The 19,179-nt window shown below is 37.9% G+C and overlaps 1 protein-coding gene across 5 annotated transcripts; it reads left to right on the top strand.

The window, feature by feature from the left end:
* The first annotated feature begins 873 nt into the window (after positions 1 to 873).
* LOC137101539 (uncharacterized) lies at positions 874 to 18,712 on the top strand. 5 transcript variants are annotated; one of them, XM_067480079.1, is made up of 20 exons: positions 874 to 1,400; positions 2,419 to 2,529; positions 3,342 to 3,483; positions 5,169 to 5,361; positions 5,894 to 5,962; positions 6,207 to 6,278; positions 6,652 to 6,720; positions 8,405 to 8,473; positions 8,710 to 8,781; positions 11,381 to 11,483; positions 11,702 to 11,754; positions 11,860 to 13,933; positions 14,677 to 14,745; positions 15,817 to 15,873; positions 16,028 to 16,069; positions 16,520 to 16,561; positions 16,821 to 16,849; positions 17,013 to 17,054; positions 17,316 to 17,357; positions 17,732 to 17,946. In XM_067480079.1, exons 2-20 carry the CDS (start codon positions 2,424 to 2,426, stop codon positions 17,792 to 17,794), a joined length of 3,408 nt encoding a protein of 1,135 aa, XP_067336180.1. In that variant the 5' UTR covers positions 874 to 1,400; positions 2,419 to 2,423; the 3' UTR covers positions 17,795 to 17,946. The 5 variants fall into 5 exon arrangements, with proteins under 5 accessions (XP_067336180.1, XP_067336177.1, XP_067336178.1 ...); XM_067480076.1 differs by having other exon boundaries at positions 875 to 1,400; positions 16,821 to 16,862; positions 17,732 to 18,712; XM_067480078.1 differs by lacking the exon at positions 874 to 1,400 and adding an exon at positions 3,161 to 3,204 and having other exon boundaries at positions 2,272 to 2,529; positions 16,821 to 16,862; positions 17,732 to 18,712.
* The last annotated feature ends 467 nt before the right edge of the window (positions 18,713 to 19,179 follow it).

Raw genomic sequence — 19,179 nt, 5'->3', positions numbered from 1 at the left:
ACACAAGTTGTAGCACTGTAGGTTTGTGTATATTTGGTAGATTTCTGTACATTTCTACTGAAAGATCAAATACTTCGCCCCTAAACCCTCTAACATTAACACTGTAATAATGTTCTCGGTTCACCAAACTCAATGCTGCTTGGCATCGATTATTTTTACAAGTAGCCAACTGTTGTCAATTATTCTAGCAATGGTTCCAGATAGGGTCCCTTTTCTTCCTCTTCATCTCTCTTCATCTTTTTAGCCAAAGAAAAGCCAATGCGGTAACCCATTCTAACCACTGCAGTGGACGCAGGTAAACCGACCGCATAGATCACAAGATGTTAACACAGTGTGCCATAACACATATAAAACACAGATGTTACAATATTTGCCACCAATGACTTTGACTGGCTGAATATGCTGGCATTCACTTTATTCTTGTGTTTTACTTGCATGCTGTTGTCAGAGAAACATGATTGGTCTTGTCATTGCTGTCAAGGCATAAATAATGTTTAGTTGTTTAATACAGTCTGCCCTCTTGAAAAAGCACACTTCTGGGAAATGACTGGTGAGCCTGCCAAGAAATATTAATATCTCCCCCGTTTTGGTTTTCATCGTTTTTTTCCTTTCTCGTCTCTAAATGCTTTTCACAGTCTTAAAATATATTTTTGCTGTATGCAGAATACAGTTCAACATAAACCCAGCATCCTTGGGGTCATTCTTTCTAGTAATTATGTTACTTTGACCATATTAACTGTACCCCTTTACTTGCAGCCCAGGTGTTTCACTATTTGTGCATACCAAATTGCCATGAGAATGTCTGTGTCTCTCTGTGTGTGTGTGTGTGTGTGTGTGTGTGTGTGTGTGTCTGTGTCTCTCTCTGTGTGTGTGCGTTGGTGCACGTAACTATGAGTACAATTTACCTGTTTACATACCGACATTATGAAGGCAGTTTGTGTGTGACCGTACCTATTAGGACAGGGCTGCTGTCCTAACAAGTCGAGCAGTGCAGAAATGTTTATAAGTATGATATGAGTCATTTCCCGCTTTTTCTCCAAATGTCCTAATAGTGCCATTCACCGGATGTTTTCGTGTGTGTCAGTGTGTGCTCGTTGTGTATCATGCGGCTCCTATCGGTGAGTCGATGCTATTGCCGCTCTTTACACATTTTTGGCGTATTATACACAAAATTGGCGCCACTCATTGGTGGACAATCCTGCTCAGCGATTGGCTGCATTAGATGTCATCAATGTCAGAGAGCTCGAATCGGCTGCTGTGATTGGTCCGAGACCGACGACGATGGGCATGCGCAATGAGCCGTATTGAGGGACTTTCAACAGGTAAAGGGAGTGATCGATTTACGTACATGCGCTTTATTTTACGTGGAGGTGAAGTACATCGTTAAACTCGTGTTGAAGGTAAGTTTATTTGAAATATACTTTCTTTAGCTCATTTTGTTTACAGTCGGACACTTTTTAAGCTAGTTGGCTGTTAATCAGCAACAGCACTTCAGGTTAAGACTAATGAGAGAAAGTTAAGCAATTAAAGGGCTTCGTTCGGAAGTGGCTGCATGTGCGCTTCGACTATTTTGGGAGTAGAGCTGCGTTCCTAAAACCACCGTTCTGGAAGCAGTCGGCTACTTTTTAAGTTTGAATGTTTTATTACGTTTTACTCGGTGCACGGTTTAACTTTGCGTAACCAACACACGTTGAATATTAGGAGTAACGACGAAGCTCCGTTCGTTTGGTAAAATGCGACTGCGTCTGAAAAAAAAATTCAGCGAGGCACGTTTCTCACATTTTTGGTGTATGGGCATTCTATAGTAATCCTCAGTGGTCTCTAAATCAATCAGATATGTCCCTAAACTATAACACGTGTATACGCACAGGTACTGTATCTTTCTGAAAGTGGCCTTTAAATTCGGTTCCAGCTGTAGGCTTACCGCACGGAACTCAAAGAAAAACATTAAGCACGACCGAGTTGCTATTACAGACGATGAATTCGACTTATCAATAATGTATCTAAAGTTTCTTTGAAGGCCAGTATTTGAGAATCTGCCAAATATGTAGACTTAGAGGGAAAAAAAAAAGTAATTCAGGTGCACTCTAGCAGTACATCACCTGTCCCTACAACTTACTCAAAGCCAACTCATGTTATATACTATGAAGGTGAACTTTGGACAGGAGCAACAAAAGTTAAGGTATATGCTGCACATGCACATTTGCAGAGTGTGTGTGTGTATATATATATATATATATATATATATATATATATCAAAGCTTAATCATAAGTAGGCATTTCCCTGCGGTAGTTTCTTTGGATTTAGTGAAAATATGCTGTGTGCATACTGAGATGTGATTGCCAGGATGAAATTACCTATATTCGTATATGAGATTTTAGTCATTTAACCGTTATGTTCTCTGGAAATCTTTTTAGTCAACATGGAGAGAAGGAAGAGAAAGAAGCCCGAACAGGATGCAATAGAACACATTCTGTCAGGCAAAGACAAAGCTTTCATTGAGCAACGAAATATAAATGCATTTAAAGGTAAGTTGTGCATCACATTTACAAATCTTCCCACATGTCATTAAAATATAGAAACTTAAATAAATATGGGATTAGAAATGCAAGGAGATGTAACAAAATAATGTTAATGAACAAAATTAAGCAAACTACTCAATTTTAATGTACAGGTTACAGAGAATAATGTAACAGGAATCATACAGTGTAACATAGTGGTGAATATCTATGCTCTGTTGGGTTGAGATCCGGTGACTAACTTGGCCATTGAAGAATATTTAATTTCTTTGCCTTCAAAAAGCCTTGACTTGCTTTCAAAATATGTGGATCATTATCAATCTGCACTGTGAACAGTTTTCGAAGCATTTGGGTGAATGTGTTCAAATACCTCTGAATCCCTGAAATTGGAAGTTCTCTTCTTCAAATGGCTATAATTCCTAAATGGTAGATGCCAGAATTTTGGGAAAAGTCTAAATAAGCTAAAAGTGTCCAAGTCACTTTGTCCATATGCTTCTGGGCCTAACGGTAATTTTTCAGCATGAAAAATATAATATATTCCACTCTACAGCAAATGTTGAAGTGCTGAAACCATTGCACTGATTCACTACTTCTGTACACAATACACTAATGATCCTTCCTTCTACTGCAACAACCGTAGGGCTACTACAAATTCAGTTGCATGTATGGTATTAATGCACCATGGTTAGTAGACCTCATTACATTCAAGATTTTTACAAGATTGTTATCTTTGAAAGAATAAGTAAGGAGTGGATTAATTAATTAAAGAAACATTTGGACTTGGACATGTTTGTATTTACTTTATTCCTGCCCTTTTTTAGGGAGAGGTGTGTTTGCAGTGGAACATATTGAAGCATCAACCTTTGTTGTGGAATACCGTGGCTTTCTTTGTAGAAGTAAAGATGTTAATGACACCCAAGGGAAGTACTTGTTCGACTTCAAGTGGAATGGAACGTCTTATTGGTAAATTTGCTACTTTTTGAGAAGAATTTGAGCAAAGAAGTTGAGTTTTACATGTTATTCTGATAACACATGAAGTAGCAATGACATTTTCCATATAAACTTTACGTGCCTAATAAAATGAAGATAAAGATGATAAATAAAATGAGAAATATGATATATAGTATAACCCAAATTCCAAAACATATGTTTAAAGGTAAATTAAATCAACATGTCAAATGTTGAAACTGGGACATTCTACCATTTAATGGAAAATATTAGTTAAAATTTGGCTTCAAAACATCTAAAAAGATAGAGGGTGATGTTTTCCATTATTTAGCATCCCATCCTCTTTTAACTACTGTCTCCGAAATGAGGAGACCATTTGCTGGAGTTTTAGGAGAGGAATGTTGACCTATTTTTGTCTTCTGCATGATTCTTGCTGCTAAAAAGTCCTGGGCCTTTGTTGCTGGATTTTTTTGTTTGATGATGCACCAAATGTTTTCTTTTAGTGAAAGGTCTGGACTGCAGGCAGGCCAGTTCAGCACCCACATATTTTTTCCCGTGAAGCCATGCTGTTGGGATGGATGCATGATGTGGTTTAGCATTTTCTTGGTGAAATATGCAAGGCCTTCCCTGAAAGAGGCATTGTTTGGATGGGATAAATGTTGCTCTAAAACCTCTGTACTTTTCAGTATGGATGGTGTCTTTCCAGATGTATAAGCTGCCCATGCTATAGGCACTAATGCACGCCCAAACCAACAGAGATGCAGGCTTTTGAACAGTTTTAACCGCTGATAACAAGGTGGATGCTCCCTCTCCTCTTTAGTCCGCAGAACAGGGCATCTTTGGTTTCCTAATCCAATTTCAAATTTGGATTCATCTGACAAAGCAGGTTTCCATTTTGCCTCAGACCATTTTAAATGAGCTTTGGCCCAGAGAACATGGCTGTGGTTTTTGGATTGTGTTCCCCTACAGCCTCTTCTTTGCATGATACAGCTTCAACTTGCATATGTGGATTACACGGCGAACCATGTTCACAGACAGTAATTTATGTAAGTTGTCATGAGCCCCTGCAGTGAAGTCCAGCTCAGAATCATGCTTATTTTTTTTTTATGCAGTGCCGGCTGAGGGGCCGAAGATCACATAGATACAGTTTTGACCTCCGGCCTTGTCCCTTGCTCACAGTGATTGGTGAACCTCTACCCATCCCTACATTTTAGCAGCTCTGCCTCTGAAATTTTCCTTTTAATCACAGTCATGCTGCTGACATGTTGCAAATTAACTAGATTAGTTGTCAAATGCTCCTGCATTTGTTTTTCATTTGCAGCAATTACTTTTCCAGCCTTTTATTGCCCCTCTTCCAAATTTGAGATATGTTGTTGTTCAAAATGAGCCAGTAATTTCCACGAAAGGATAAAATGTCTCAGTTTTGAAATCTGACATTTTGTTTAGATTTTGTTGTGCATAAAGTATGGGTTTATTAAATTTGCAAATCATTGTTTCTGCTTTAATTTATCTTTCACACATTCTCAATTTCTCAACAATTTTTTTTGGAATTGGGGTTGTAATGGTTAGTAAAGAGAGAGTTTGACTCAGTAGCTCAAAATGCAAAATTTTGCATACCCACAAAGTTGCTAACAAGCTCATCTTTGTTTAAACCCACAAAAATGTTTGTACTGTAAATTTATTGCTTATATGTTTTGCAGCATGGATGCTTCAAAAGAGGATGGAACGCTAGGACGATTAGTAAACGACGAGCACAGAAATCCCAACTGCAGAGTGAAGACAATTGTTGTGGAAGGAAAGCCACATCTTTGCCTGTTTAGTGTTAGACAAATTTTACCAAATGAGGAGATAACCTACAACTACGGGGATTCTCCATGGCCTTGGCGCTCAATGGTATGTATTTGTTCTTTTAAAACAATGTTTTTGTTGACTAAAACAGAAGCTAAATTGTATTGTGATGTACATTTATTTTTTAAACGTTTGGCAATGCAAATAATTTATCATGCTATAAAAATATTTGTGTGTGCAATGTCCTACAGCTCAGGGAAGGAGAAAGTGAGTAAGGACATTTTTCTTGACACTGAATTGGGGTTTTGTGTTGAAATGTCAAAGATCTTCCAAGTTTTTATACCAGGACTGTTGTCTTCACGAGGGTGTTGTGGTGTCTGAATGCCATGACAACAGAAACTGGTGGAGGGATTAGAGTCCATGATAACGAAATGTATTTAGTCACAGGATCCTTTTGTAAGGGCGAGAGGTAAAACCCTTAATAGATAATGTCAGAATGTGTTTGAAAATCTTGATTACACATCGAGTGGGGGATGGGCATGACGTGAAGCTTAAATGCAAGGACATTTTGCCACTGGGAGGACCATCGAATGTTCACACCATTAATGCAGATTTCAATTCGTCTGTCCTATTTCAGATGCCTTGTGATGAAAATTCCAAGCCCGATACCAAGCAGCCAGATTCAGCTTTGGCTGAAAATCAAACTGTAAGTTACATTAATTAGTGCATGAGATGTGTAATGGTTGACTGTATGTGGGGAAATTTGGAAAAACCTGCTTTTATTCATGCTTTTCATGGCATGATGATTCATGTCTGCTGTGCACACGTTAGTAGTGAAAGTCGCAGAAGATGCTGAATCATCAATAGTTCTTGGATAGACTACATATTGTTGCGGTTTCTATTTAGCAGATATCATGCCTCAAAGTGTTGCCTCTTTCACACATTTACAGGACTTGTGTGATGAGACTTTAGTGGTTGTGCCAGAATGCAGTGCAGCTTCCTCCTCGTCAGATAAAGACAAGGTAAGTGAGAAAGTATTCTTTGTGGACACTGAATTGGGGTTTTGTGTTGATACGTCAAAGATCATCCTAGTTTCTGTACCAAGACTGTTGTCTTCACGAGGGTGTTGTGGTGTCTGAATGCCATAACAACAGAAACTGGTGGAGGGATTAGAGTCCACGATAACGAAATGTATTTAGTCACAGGATCCTTTTGTAAGGGCGAGAGGTAAAACCCTTAATAGATAATGTCAGAATGTGTTTGAAAATCTTGATTACACATCGAGTGGGGGATGGGCATGACGTGAAGCTTAAATACAAGGACATTTTGCCACTGGGAGGACCATCGAATGTTCACACCATTAATGCAGATTTCAATTCATCTGTCCTATTTCAGATGCCTTGTGATGAAAATTCCAAGCCCGATACCAAGCAGCCAGATTCAGCTTTGGCTGAAAATCAAACTGTAAGTTACATTAATTAGTGCAAGAGATGTGTAATGGTTTACTTCTTCTTTTCCTTTGGGCTGTTCCCTTTCAGGGGTCTCCGCAGTGAATCATGTGTCTCCATCTAACCCTGTCCTCTGCATCCTCTTCTCTCACAGCAACTAACTTCATGTCCTCTCTCACTACATCCATAAACCTCCTCTTTGGTCTTCCTCTAGACCTCCTGCCTGGCAACTCTAACTTCAGCATCCTTCTACCAATATATTTACTGTCTCTCCTCTGAACATGTCCAAACCGCCTCAATCTGGCCTCTCTTATTTTATCTTCAACACATCTAACATGAGCTGTCCCTCTGATGTCCTCATTCCTGATCCTGTCCATCCTCGTCCCTCCCAAAGTGAACCTCAACATCTTAAGCTCTGCTTCCTCCAGCTGTTCCTCCGGTCTTTTCTTCAGTGACACTTCTTCTAAGCCGAACAACATCTCTGGTCTCACCACCGTCTTGAACACCTTTCCTTTCATTCTTGCTGATGCTCTTTTATCAATAACACACCTGACACTTTCCTCCACCCGTTCCAACCTGCCTGCACTCGCCTCTTCACCTCTTTTCCACACTCTCCATTGCTCTGAACCGTTGACCCTACTTACTTAAAGTCCTGCACCTTCTTCACCTCTGCTCCCTGTAACCTCACCGTTCCACCTGGCTCCCTCTCATTGGCACAAATGTATTCTGTCTTGCTGCGGCTAAGCTTCATTCCTCTGTTTTCCAGAGCAGACCTCCACCTCTCGAGATTTTCCTCCACCTGCTCCCTGCTCTCACTACAAATCACGTCATCCGCAAACATCTTGTTAAACAAACTAGTCAGAAACTCTACTGCCACCTCTCCTAGACACTTCCATACCTCCACAGGTTTGTCATCAGGACCAACTGCCTTTCCACTCTTCATCCTCATTAACGTCGTCCTCACTTCACTCCAACTAAACTTTGCTACTTCCTCCTCCACACCAGTCACCTCTTCTACTCTTCGTTCTCTTAAATTTTCCTCATTCATCAATTCTTCAAAGTTCTCCTTCCATCTTCCCATAACACTCCTGGCACCTGTCAATACATTTCCATCCTTATCTTTGATCACCCTAACCTGCTGCACATCCTTCCCATCTGTATCTCTCTGTCTGGCCAACCTGTACAAATCCACTTCTCCCTCTTTAGTGTCCAACCTAGCATACAAGTCCTCATATGCTCTTTGTTTGGCATTTGCCACCTCTACCTTCACCTTACGCCGCATCTCCATGTACTCCTGTCTACTTTCTTCAGCCCTCTGTGTCCCACTTCTTCTTAGCTAACCTCTTTCTCTGAATACACTCCTGAACTTCCTTGTTCCACCACCAAGATTTTCCTAGTTTCTGTACCAAGACTGTTGTCTTCATGAGGGTGTTGTGGTGTCTGAATGCCATGACAACAGAAACTGGTGGAGGGATTAGAGTCCATGATAACGAAATGTATTTAGTCACAGGATCCTTTTGTAAGGGCGAGAGGTAAAACCCTTAATAGATAATGTCAGAATGTGTTTGAAAATCTTGATTACACATCGAGTGGGGGATGGGCATGACGTGAAGCTTAAATGCAAGGACATTTTGCCACTGGGAGGACCATCGAATGTTCACACCATTAATGCAGATTTCAATTCGTCTGTCCTATTTCAGATGCCTTGTGATGAAAATTCCAAGCCCGATACCAAGCAGCCAGATTCAGCTTTGGATGAAAATCAAACTGTAAGTTATATTAATTAGTGCATGAGATGTGTAATGGTTGACTGTATGTGGGGAAATTTGGAAAAACCTGCTTTTATTCATGCTTTTCATGGCATGATGATTCATGTCTGCTGTTAGTAGTGAAAGTCGCAGAAGATGCTGAATCATCAATAGTTCTTGGATAGACTACATATTGTTGCGGTTTCTATTTAGTAGATATCATGCCTCAAAGTGTTGCCTCTTTCACACATTTACAGGACTTGTGTGATGAGACTTTAGTGGTTGTGCCAGAATGCAGTGCAGCTTCCTCCTCGTCAGATAAAGACAAGGTAAGTGAGAAAGTATTCTTTGTGGACACTGAATTGGGGTTTTGTGTTGAAACGTCAAAGATCATCCTAGTTTCTGTACCAAGACTGTTGTCTTCACGAGGGTGTTGTGGTGTCTGAATGCCATAACAACAGAAACTGGTGGAGGGATTAGAGTCCATGATAACGAAATGTATTTAGTCACAGGATCCTTTTGTAAGGGCGAGAGGTAAAACCCTTAATAGATAATGTCAGAATGTGTTTGAAAATCTTGATTACACATCAAGTGGGGGATGGGCATGACGTGAAGCTTAAATGCAAGGACATTTTGCCACTATGACCTTCAAATATTTACACCATTATAAGAGTTGTTTGTTGTATTGAGTTTAAGTGTGGATAGGGCACGGACTTGATATGCACAGTTTAATGATAGCAAATCGCATCACCTTCTATTAGACTGGTCATAAAAATTTCGAAATTTTATCTATTTTTCGCGAGGGAAAAATGTTTTATTTTATTTTTATTATCAATAAGTCCCAATCCAAGACTGAAAGCTCAATATAAACTTTATTTCAGTCAGAGGGAAAAGCATTCCTTTTAACCAATTTTGGAGCATATGCAGAAATATGTTGCTCTTTTTTTGAAAAATGTAGAAACCTACAATTTTATGATAATTAGTTGCATACTTGATGTGATGTAACTATGCTAGTGGCAAATTGTGGAGATCCAGAACTGTTTTTTAAAATATGAGGATTAATGATGGCTATAGTCAGTGATTTTTACATCCTAGTTCTACTATAAGAAAGCAGCAATTTCTTGTCTACGTGGCTCAGAGCTTTGTTCAACCATTATGGCTTTAAGTGAAATAAGATGTGAGTAGGGGTGCATATTTGATGCATACTATAGAGTTTGTCAGCTGGAAAAGTGTTTAGGATTTTGTGTAACACCTTTTATTGCCTACTCATTTCCTTACTGATCAAAAATAGAGAAAAAACAATGAGCTGGTATTATCTGTAGATATGCAGTAATAGACAGCTGAGATCCAGAGGTGCTCCTTGCTAGCAGGCAAGGCAGGCAACTCTTTGGGGGCCCCAGGCCAGTCGGGGCCCCCGAGGTTGACAAAAGTTAAATTATGTACAGCACTGGCTGTGTGCAGAATTTACAATGAAATTACCAGTCACAGACCTTCCAAAGAGCGCCCCAGTTGTGCATGATTCAGTGTAAACAAATGGGTTTAATGAAATAATTAAAACCAGCTAACAAAAATCAAGAGGCATTATCAATTTAAATTTAATAATCATAATAAATAATAATAATAATAAAAATAAAGTGTTAGGTAACAGCTGCCAATATATTTGTAATTGTTGTGAAGAGAGAGTTGAGTAACAGAACTTTGTATCACATTGGTTTTTTTTTGTTTTTTTTTGTTTACTGTGACGTTTAACATTAGTTAACTAAGTTAGCAGAGCAGCCTAATGTGTCCAGCTTTGCTGAAGTCAGATTTAGGATACCAGAATTTACCTTGTTAGCTTAGCTGGTTATAGCTAACTTGGACAATACTTTTTTTTTAGTAAATTGATGGAAGCTGTATCTGAACTAAGCTAACTGTGAAGCTATGAAAGGAAAGAATGGTATGAAATTTAGATGCAAAGAAATATAGACAAGTGTACTATAAATAATACGTTGTATAAATCTAAATTATGCTATGTGTGGTTTTAAAAAGTGGTTTTATGACAAATACATTTTTGCCTAGGGGCCCAAAAAGTCTAGGATTGCCATTGCTGAGACCTGGTTCTTATGAGCTGCAACCTTATCCACACTGGTTTCTGGTTATCTGTACGTTGCATTGAGATCACATAATGTATTCTGTTCAGTAAAAGTGAGTGTTGGACCGAAGGTAAAGTAGTATTTTATTACCTTGATGTGTTTATAGGGCAACATCACCAATTTTCAACTTGCTCTCCATATCTTTAGTTTAGGGTGTAAATGTACAATAACATTACCCAGAGAAGGTTTACGTCATTAGGAGTTGAGATAATATCATCTGGAGGGGCTCTGGAAAAGCAGGTTGATCACGATCACAACCTCCATAGTGTGGACGAGATGACATAATCTGAACTGAAGTTTGAAGTTAAAAACCATAATTGTATATTTACACCCTTAACTAAAGCCATAGGGACCAAGTTGAAAATTGGTATTATAAGTATTAATTCCTATCCACTAACTTTAATACAGTTGTTTTTGCTGCAATGTATAATTGAGTGCACAAGTTTGCATCTGAAATGATCTGAAAAGATTTTTTTCCCCATGAACAGAATATTTAATCCATTCAGCTGGTACAGATGTTCCAATATTATGTTGTTAAAATATACTAGTACTTTTGTCATTTAACAGTAAGGGCTTTGAAATTGACAGAATTCATTACTTTTAAATGAAGGGAGTTTTGTACAAGCTAAATGGGCATTAAATTATATACTTTTGCTTTTGTTTTGTTTGCTTTAGTATTTATTTTGCTTAGTTTTTGTCTTCTAGTGATGTCAACATTAGGGATGCAAACTTTTACGCTCAATTGAAAAATATGAAATATTGAGTAAAAACAAAAATTATATTTTTCCATGTGCAGTGCCGCCATGTCGTTTACAGTGCTGTTATCTCCAGCTTGGATTCTTGTGGAGATTGCAGAGGACCTTTGGCTAGCATAAAATGGCTTGGGTTAAAATGCAAATGTGAGTATACTGTACTGGATGTGCTTGTACTTTTCATTAATGTAGGTGTTTTATTGGTTTGTGACCCTCTTCCAAAAAAAGATGTTTTTAATTATTTTTATTTTTTTTTCTTTTCAAGTCATTATTTCTTAAACATGTTTAATACCTTCAGCAGTTTTCTTAAGTGTGTGGTGTTTTAGTGTACTGAGCTGATGACAAAAATAAATTCTTATTTTCAGTATGTTCAAGGTCATGGCACAAAAGCTGCTTTATAAAGAGACAAGAGTTACTGGTATGTTTAATTTTTTTTACGCACTTTTGAGGGTTGTTGTGTGAAGGTATTGTACTGTAAACACTGTACAGTATTTCTGATTGTGCAAAACATTTTTTTTTTAAGCTGGACGAAAGAAACGACTCTGAAGAGTCAGAACCTCATATTGAAGAATCCTCAGATGAACAGTACATGCCGGACTCTACTCAAAGTAGCGATGACGGTAGCGATTATAGCCTTAACATCAGTCCTCACAAATCACCACGCAAGATAACACCAGTTGTTTCAGGGACTTCTAAGAAAACAAAGAACAGTTTGTCACAATCCACTTACTGTTCTTTTAATGAACAGGACATGCTTAGTGACAAAACAAGCTCAGGTCAACCTCTCCTATGTGACTCTGCACCCTTTGAGAATGACACCACCAAGAACAAAAATGAGATGCTTCACAGTTCTCAAAAAATACAAACAGAGATTTCTGATGAAAGAGGGACAAGTGAAATTGTGCCAAAACCCAAAGACGCCTCTTCCACCCAGAAAAACTATTGCTATGTGTGCAAAAAACCCCAGTCTAAAATTTCTCGTCATCTTAAAAACCATGAAGGGACTGAGCCAGATATTGCAGCTGCATTCTTGCTCCCTAAACACTCCCAGGAGAGAAAAAGGTTGTTAGAGAAGCTTCGAAACAAAGGTAACTATCAGCATAACCAAGAGGTTATGGACAATCGGAGTGGACCACTAAAACTCAAACGACGACCAAGAAAATTTGACATTGAGATTAGCACCAAAGCGTATGTGCATTGTGCATATTGTAAAGGAATGTTTATTCGCAAAGAGTTGTGGCGTCACACAAAAAGATGCCCTTCAAAGACTGCATCAGACTCTGAAGCAACTGGTAAGGCCAAAGTCTTGGTTATGGCTGATATTGCTGAGACAACATTCTCCCAAACCCTGTCTCCTGGATTGTGGAAGATCTTAGCAAACATGAAGGAAGATGATATTTCATCTTCAGTTCGAAATGACTTCCTCATACTGCAAATGGGTCAATGTCTTTACAACAAGCACGGAAGTGATCCAACAAAAGCTGAGTACATCAGACAGAAGCTTCGCGAAGTAGGCAGACTTTTGCTAACCTTGAGAAGAAAATTCTCCATTTATAATTTGGAAGAAGCATTGAAGCCAAACTTGTTTTTTAAAGTCATTGAGGCTGTGAAAGATGTCGCTGGTTATGATGAAGAGAGCCACACATACAAGACACCAAGTCTTGCACTGAAATTAGGACATTCACTTCATAAGATTGGTGACATTATTCTCAGCAGGGCCATTGCAGCAGAGGATGATGGCATGATAAAAGCAGCAGAGCGATTCAAAAGGCTGTGCTCAAGTGAATGGACACAACTTGTTTCCCATTCTGCTCTTTCTACCTTGAGCAAATCTAAGTTCAACAAACCATCCACCATACCATTCACAAAAGATGTGCAGCTTCTAAACAAATGCCTGGAGAAAAAATTGCATGATGCTTTTGAAAGCCTGAAAATTTCGGAGTCTTCCCAAATATATGCCGATCTTGCTAAAGTTACACTGACACAAATAATAGTCTTCAACAGACGTCGTGCAGGAGAGGTCTCAAAAATGACCCTTGAGTGTTTCAAGAAAAGAGACCAGACTGAGCTCCATCCCGACATAGCCGTTGGCCTGTCACCATTTGAGCAAAAAATGTCCAAGCTTTACAGCAGAGTGGAAATCATGGGCAAGAGAGGGAGAAAAGTTGCTGTTTTGTTAAACTGTGAACACCTCAACTCATTAACTCTACTGGTGGACAAGAGAGATGCATGTGGAGTTGATAAGGACAACCCCTTTCTATTTGCCAGGCCAAAATGTGGACCCACTAGCTATTACAGGGGGCAAGACTGCATCAGGGTTTTTGCAAGTCAGTGTGGTGCACAGAACCCTGAATATCTCAGGTCTACACATCTCCGGAAACATGTTGCAACTTTGTCCCAGATTCTGAACCTAAAAGATAATGAACTGGATCAACTCGCAAACTTCTTGGGCCACGACATACGGGTCCACAGAAGCTATTATCGGTTGCCAGAAGCAACAATAGAGATTGCAAAAATCTCAAAGCTGTTAATGGCTATGGAGAAAGGAACTCTTGCAAGATTCCAAGGAAAAGGTCTGGATGACATAGATTTTGAAGGTATGTGTACTAGTTTATAAATAAACTGATAATGGCACTTCATAAAGTATTTTGCATGAACAATATAAATCCAACAATATTTGAGCAGTGAAAGTAGTGTAAAGATAAGATAAGTGATAAAGGGTCATTTGGCCACATTTGCAATAATAAAAACAGCTTTTAGACACCCATTTAGGGCCTGAATGAATCATAGTATGCTGAACAGCAAATTTACAGATGTGGCAAAATTATTGGTACCCTTTCAATAAAAGAGAACAACCCACAATGGCCACTGAGATAATTTGGAACTGAAAAAAGTGTATCAGAATTTACTGAAAATTAACTAATGAAAATCAGACATTGTTTAGAATTGTGGTCTAAATAGCCAACTATTGAAACTAGCCTGGACAAAAATGATAGTACCCTTAACTTAATTTCTCCAGATGTGTCAGGTGTGAAGGGTGCCTTTTCTCAGACTGCATGTTTTAGCTTTCCGCAGGTGTTCAATCAGATATAGATCAGGGATTGTAGAAGGCCACTTCACAATACTCCAATGTCCTTATCCATTCTTTGGTGTTTTAGCTGCATGTTATGTGTCTGCATATCTGTACACTCAGAGTATATTTATGAAAAAAAATTGTAAAAAGGATGGCTACTTAAACACACTTCAATTAATGGTAGATAAGAGATTGAATCTATTTTGTGTTTGGTATTCATTGCACATATATATGTCCAATATTTTATTTTTATTTTTTTATATATAGCTGAATTGGATTTAGAACTTGACAACATAAGTGAAGATGAAGAGTCAGATTCTGCCGTTGAACAAAGGGGTATGTATTCAATGTTGTTGTTGTTGCACAGCTACATCTTAACACATTGTTAACATCTAATGTTTAGTTAAAATGTAAATCATTCGACACAGCGTGTAATATATCAAAAGTAACCCTTCCCATTTGGGGGTTATCACTAAGCTTTTTGATTAAGTCTCTACATATCAGGAAGTTGAGTAAGGGCAACTAGACTTTTCCTTGTTAGGTCAAAACATTTCATTTTGTACATTCATCAGTGTGAAAGACTGACTAAAGCTACTTTGCATGAGAAGTGAAACGTTTTGATTGAACAAAGTCCAGTTGCCATGACTCAATTTCCAGATAACTTCATCTGCATGACTGAGAATCTTCACTGATGTAAATCTTCTCACACCTGGATTTAAACGCTTTTGTGCTCGATCCTGTGAAGCTCCATCAGATTGGATGGAAAGTGTTTTCATTTTTATTGCATTGGTTTCATCAGATAGTGCTTTGGTTTTTGCCCAAAGTCTTTTTTTTTTCTTATTTAATTTTGCTGCATCAGGCCACAGACTCATTGTTCTCATGTTTCCAGAGGCTTTTAAATGCTGATTGGCTGACTCCAAGGTCACGGTCATTGTTGGATTAGTCAGTTTAGTTAGACAGACAGCTTTAGAAAAAGTCCTGGTAGTTTCAGACATCTTACTATTTGCAATTACTGAACTGCTATGCTCCTGGGAACATTCAATGCTTTAGAAATTGTTTTGTACCCTTGTGTCCTGATAGTTTCACAACAAAATACTATAGTTGAGTTTCTTGGACTTTATGGTTTGGTTTTTGTCCTGATATGCACTGTGAAATGTGGGACCTTTTTATATGTACATTTTCTATCTGTCTTAACTATGGCCAGTCAGTTAAATTTCCTACAGGTTTTTAAGAAAACCTTTGCTGAAATACCTTTATTTGTTTTTTTTTAGTCAATTTGCTGGGGGTTATTTTTGTTTTTTTTATTCTAATTCAACTTTAATGTTGTCATGTTCATGTTACTGGCTTGTGAAAGATGGTATTTTGCTTTCTATGAAAATATTTACTTTTAATTTTATTTCTCCATAGAACAACAGACAACTTCTAAGACAACTATGCCCCATGATAAGACCGTGAGGTCTACAGGTCTGTGTCCTATGTTACTCTTGGCATGAAATAATCTTTCTTCTTGAGATTTCATAAGGTCAAACTATTTGGATTGAGTTAAAATGGATTTTGTTTTAATTCTTGCATATGAGTCTACACATAGTTTGATTTGGTTTTTTTTCTCTCTCTATAGGACAAAAAACAATACCCCATGATGAGACCGTTAGCATCAGAGGTGTGTGTTTGATGAGGTGTAAGACCATGCAATAACACAATATTTTTTTGTGTGTATTAAAGTGATCATTTTGGACCTCGTGTTCGTAATTTTATGCACTCTCCCTTATGTATATACATAGGGTGCCTCAATTAATGCTGTCTTGCCAAAGATCACTAACAAATGCTGACATCATGTCTTCGTGACATCTCTGTCATAACTAAGTTACCAATAGTTAAGATTATATGTATTTACATATGTATCTTTAACTGATTTTTCACATTGCCACACCATTTGGATTTTAGTTTTCTTTTTCTGTCAGGAAAAATAGAGAAGCACCAGGTTGTTGCTGAGAGCTAAGACAGTCCAGCTTTTGTTTGTTTTAAACAAATATTTAACTATACTGTATTAATGTTCTTGTTACTCTTGTTTTAATTTTTAAATCATTGTTTTATTTATTGTTTTCTATAGAACAAAGAACAGCGCCACTTGATGAGACCGTGAGCTCCACAGGTGTGTATGACAAACTTTCTCCTACATACTTTGTTAGGATTTCTCATGGTTAAATTGTGTATATGTTTGTTTTAAAAAATTTTTAAATCAAGACTAAAATCAGACAGTTATTTTTAAAAACATTGTAAAAGCCATTTTTGCAGTTATTACAGCTTTGAATCTTTTTTGGCTTGGTCACTTCACACTTCTCACAACTAGATTAAATGGGACACCATCAAGGGGCTTATTTTTATTCATATAATTTATATTTTTTCCATAGGAAAAACAACAATGCCTCCTGATACCACGGTCAGTGCCAAAGGTATGTGTGCCTGTGTATAATATGTGTATGTTAAAAACAATCTTCAGTGGCAGTTTATGGCAGATTATGTAAACATATCTAAGATTTCACATGGTCAAACTTTGGATTCTAGACTTCAAATTGATTTTAAGTATGTCTTTTATCCTTCAGGAAAAAGAACGAAACCCCATAATGATGTTGAGAGCTCTGCAGGTATTTAAGAAATTGACAGATATGTTATTCAGTTTTTAAAGGGACTTTATCCAGTAAGGTGTCAATTCAGATTTAAGATTCAAAAACAGATAAATGATAGGATACATTTTAAGAATTTATTTCTTGTCAGTAATCCATTGTAAATGTTATTCAAGGCATGGGATAAAATTTCTCATATGCTATCTGTTAAGACATACCACGGCCAAACTTTTTCAGTTGTAGAGTTGAAATTAGATTTTAACTGTTCTTTTTCCCTCTCAGGAAAAAGAAAAAAGCTCAAGGATGATGCAAAGAGCTCTGGAGGTAAGTAGATAAACATTTTTTTTAAAACATTATTCAATATTAATGTAGTCATGTTCATGCAGGTCCGTAACATTTTTAAAATGGTCTTAAATCATTTTTGTGAAATCCTAATTGTCAAACATTTAAAATTGCCTTATTGTGGTTTTAGTATCATGTTTATTTCATGCATTTTTCCCCAACATTTAAATTTTACAAGTCATCAATCACTATTTAAGGAAGAAATTCGACACTTTTGCTTTATGAAAAGACCACTTGCAACTAATTCAAGCCAAATTTTTACTACATTTGGAATATAAAAACTCAGTTTTAGCAAGCTAGTTAAGAAATTATTATATTGGTCATTTTATGTGCCAAAGTTAAGTGTTGTTTTTCAGAGACCCCCGGAAGGAGAGTTGTCAAGAGACCATGGAGCTCAGCAGAAGTCAGTGCCGTCATGAAGCATTTCAAAACGCACATTTCGAAAGGACATCTTGCAACCAAAGCTGAGTGTGAACAGTGCAGGCTTGCTGAGGACCCAGTATTAAGGGAAAGAACTGTACAAAATATCAGAGATTTTGTTAGGAACCGAGGTTTGACATTCAAAAAAATGCCTTGAAAGTTTATTGTAAGGATTGGTGGCCTTTTGTTTAGTTTAAAATGGAGGTTCTCAAGTCTTGTTCATCTGAGTACAAGTTTCCTGAAAAGGCAATGGCCTTTGTTAAAATAAAGCATACCAGAAAATGAACATTGTTTAGCTGGTCCTTTCTTATTGGTTGGTAAGACTTAATCGCTATAGAGTCACTCATCCAGAATTTAAATGACTATAGAGCTCCATGGAATAAATTTGCTTCTGATTATTGGTATCTTTCAAGGACGGTACATGTTCAACTATAAGAAAAGGACAAAACAAAATTTCAAGTTGCAAGTCTGCTTCCCTTGAGGTTCATGTTGGGTTTCAAGGGTCTACCTGAAGTTTTTATTCTTTAAAGGTAATGAGTGTTATGGTATGTATACAGTGTGTCCAGTTATGCCAGGTTTGTTCTCATAACTACGGATTGGTTCTAATTCTTTGTCTGTGTGTGTGTGTGTGTGTATGTATATTGTCCAGACAATTTAGGTTTGTCCTCATAACTAGGGATGTGTTCAGAGTTTTTTAGGTGTATGAGCAGTGTCCATTTAAAGCATGTATGCCCTTATAACTAGGGGCTAGTTCTAATTCTTTGTGCGTGTGTATAGTGTTCAGGTAATGCAGGTTTGTCCTCATAGCTAGGGATGTGTTCTGATTCTGTATGTGTATGTGTAGCTGTATAGGAAATGTCTATTTAAAGCACATATGTCCTTATAATCAAGGGTTCGTTCTGATTCTGTGTGTGTGTGTAAAAGTTGTGTCAAGTTAAGTCAGGTTTGTCCTCTTAACCCCTGATTAATTCCGGAAACTCCCCCTTCCCGCCCACTTCCCTCCCCCGTCCTCACACTCCAGTACAGAATCAGGTTTTTATATCTTATAAATGGTTAGTCAGAATTGAATCTTGAGTAGACAGCTTTGCTCCTAAAGTTAAGATGAGCAATCAGATGTTAAGTTTGTGTCTCTAAAACAAAGGGAAAGGTGGGTCCCCATAGTCCTGTTGTGTACTGGTTTCGGAAAACTGTCCTAATAAACCACCCGTACCTGTGTGTGTGTGTGTGTGTGTGTGTGTGTGTGTGTGTGTGTGTGTGTGTCACTGTAAATGCCAGCAGCATCATTTAGATTGAAGGCCAGACTTTTACACTGACCTTTAGACCCTCATCATACTCTCTGTCTCACACACATGCACAGAGCCTGTGTGACAGCTGGGAAGCCTCT

The sequence above is a fragment of the Channa argus genome, chromosome 16 (genome assembly GCF_033026475.1).
Source record: "Channa argus isolate prfri chromosome 16, Channa argus male v1.0, whole genome shotgun sequence".
NCBI lineage: Eukaryota > Metazoa > Chordata > Actinopteri > Anabantiformes > Channidae > Channa > Channa argus.
The sequence above is the reverse complement of the archived record's forward strand: the minus strand, read 5'-3'. Positions and strand labels throughout refer to the sequence as shown.

Excerpts from the sequence above, each read along its gene's own strand:
- LOC137101539 (XM_067480076.1), top strand. The coding sequence starts at position 2,424 with ATGGAGAGAAGGAAGAGAAAGAAGCCCGAACAGGATGCAATAGAACAC. Across the intron at positions 15,874-16,027 it reads TAAGACCGTGAGGTCTACAG|GACAAAAAACAATACCCCAT; the intron begins GTCTGTGTCCTA and ends CTCTCTCTATAG. Across the intron at positions 16,863-17,012 it reads TACCACGGTCAGTGCCAAAG|GAAAAAGAACGAAACCCCAT; the intron begins GTATGTGTGCCT and ends TTTATCCTTCAG.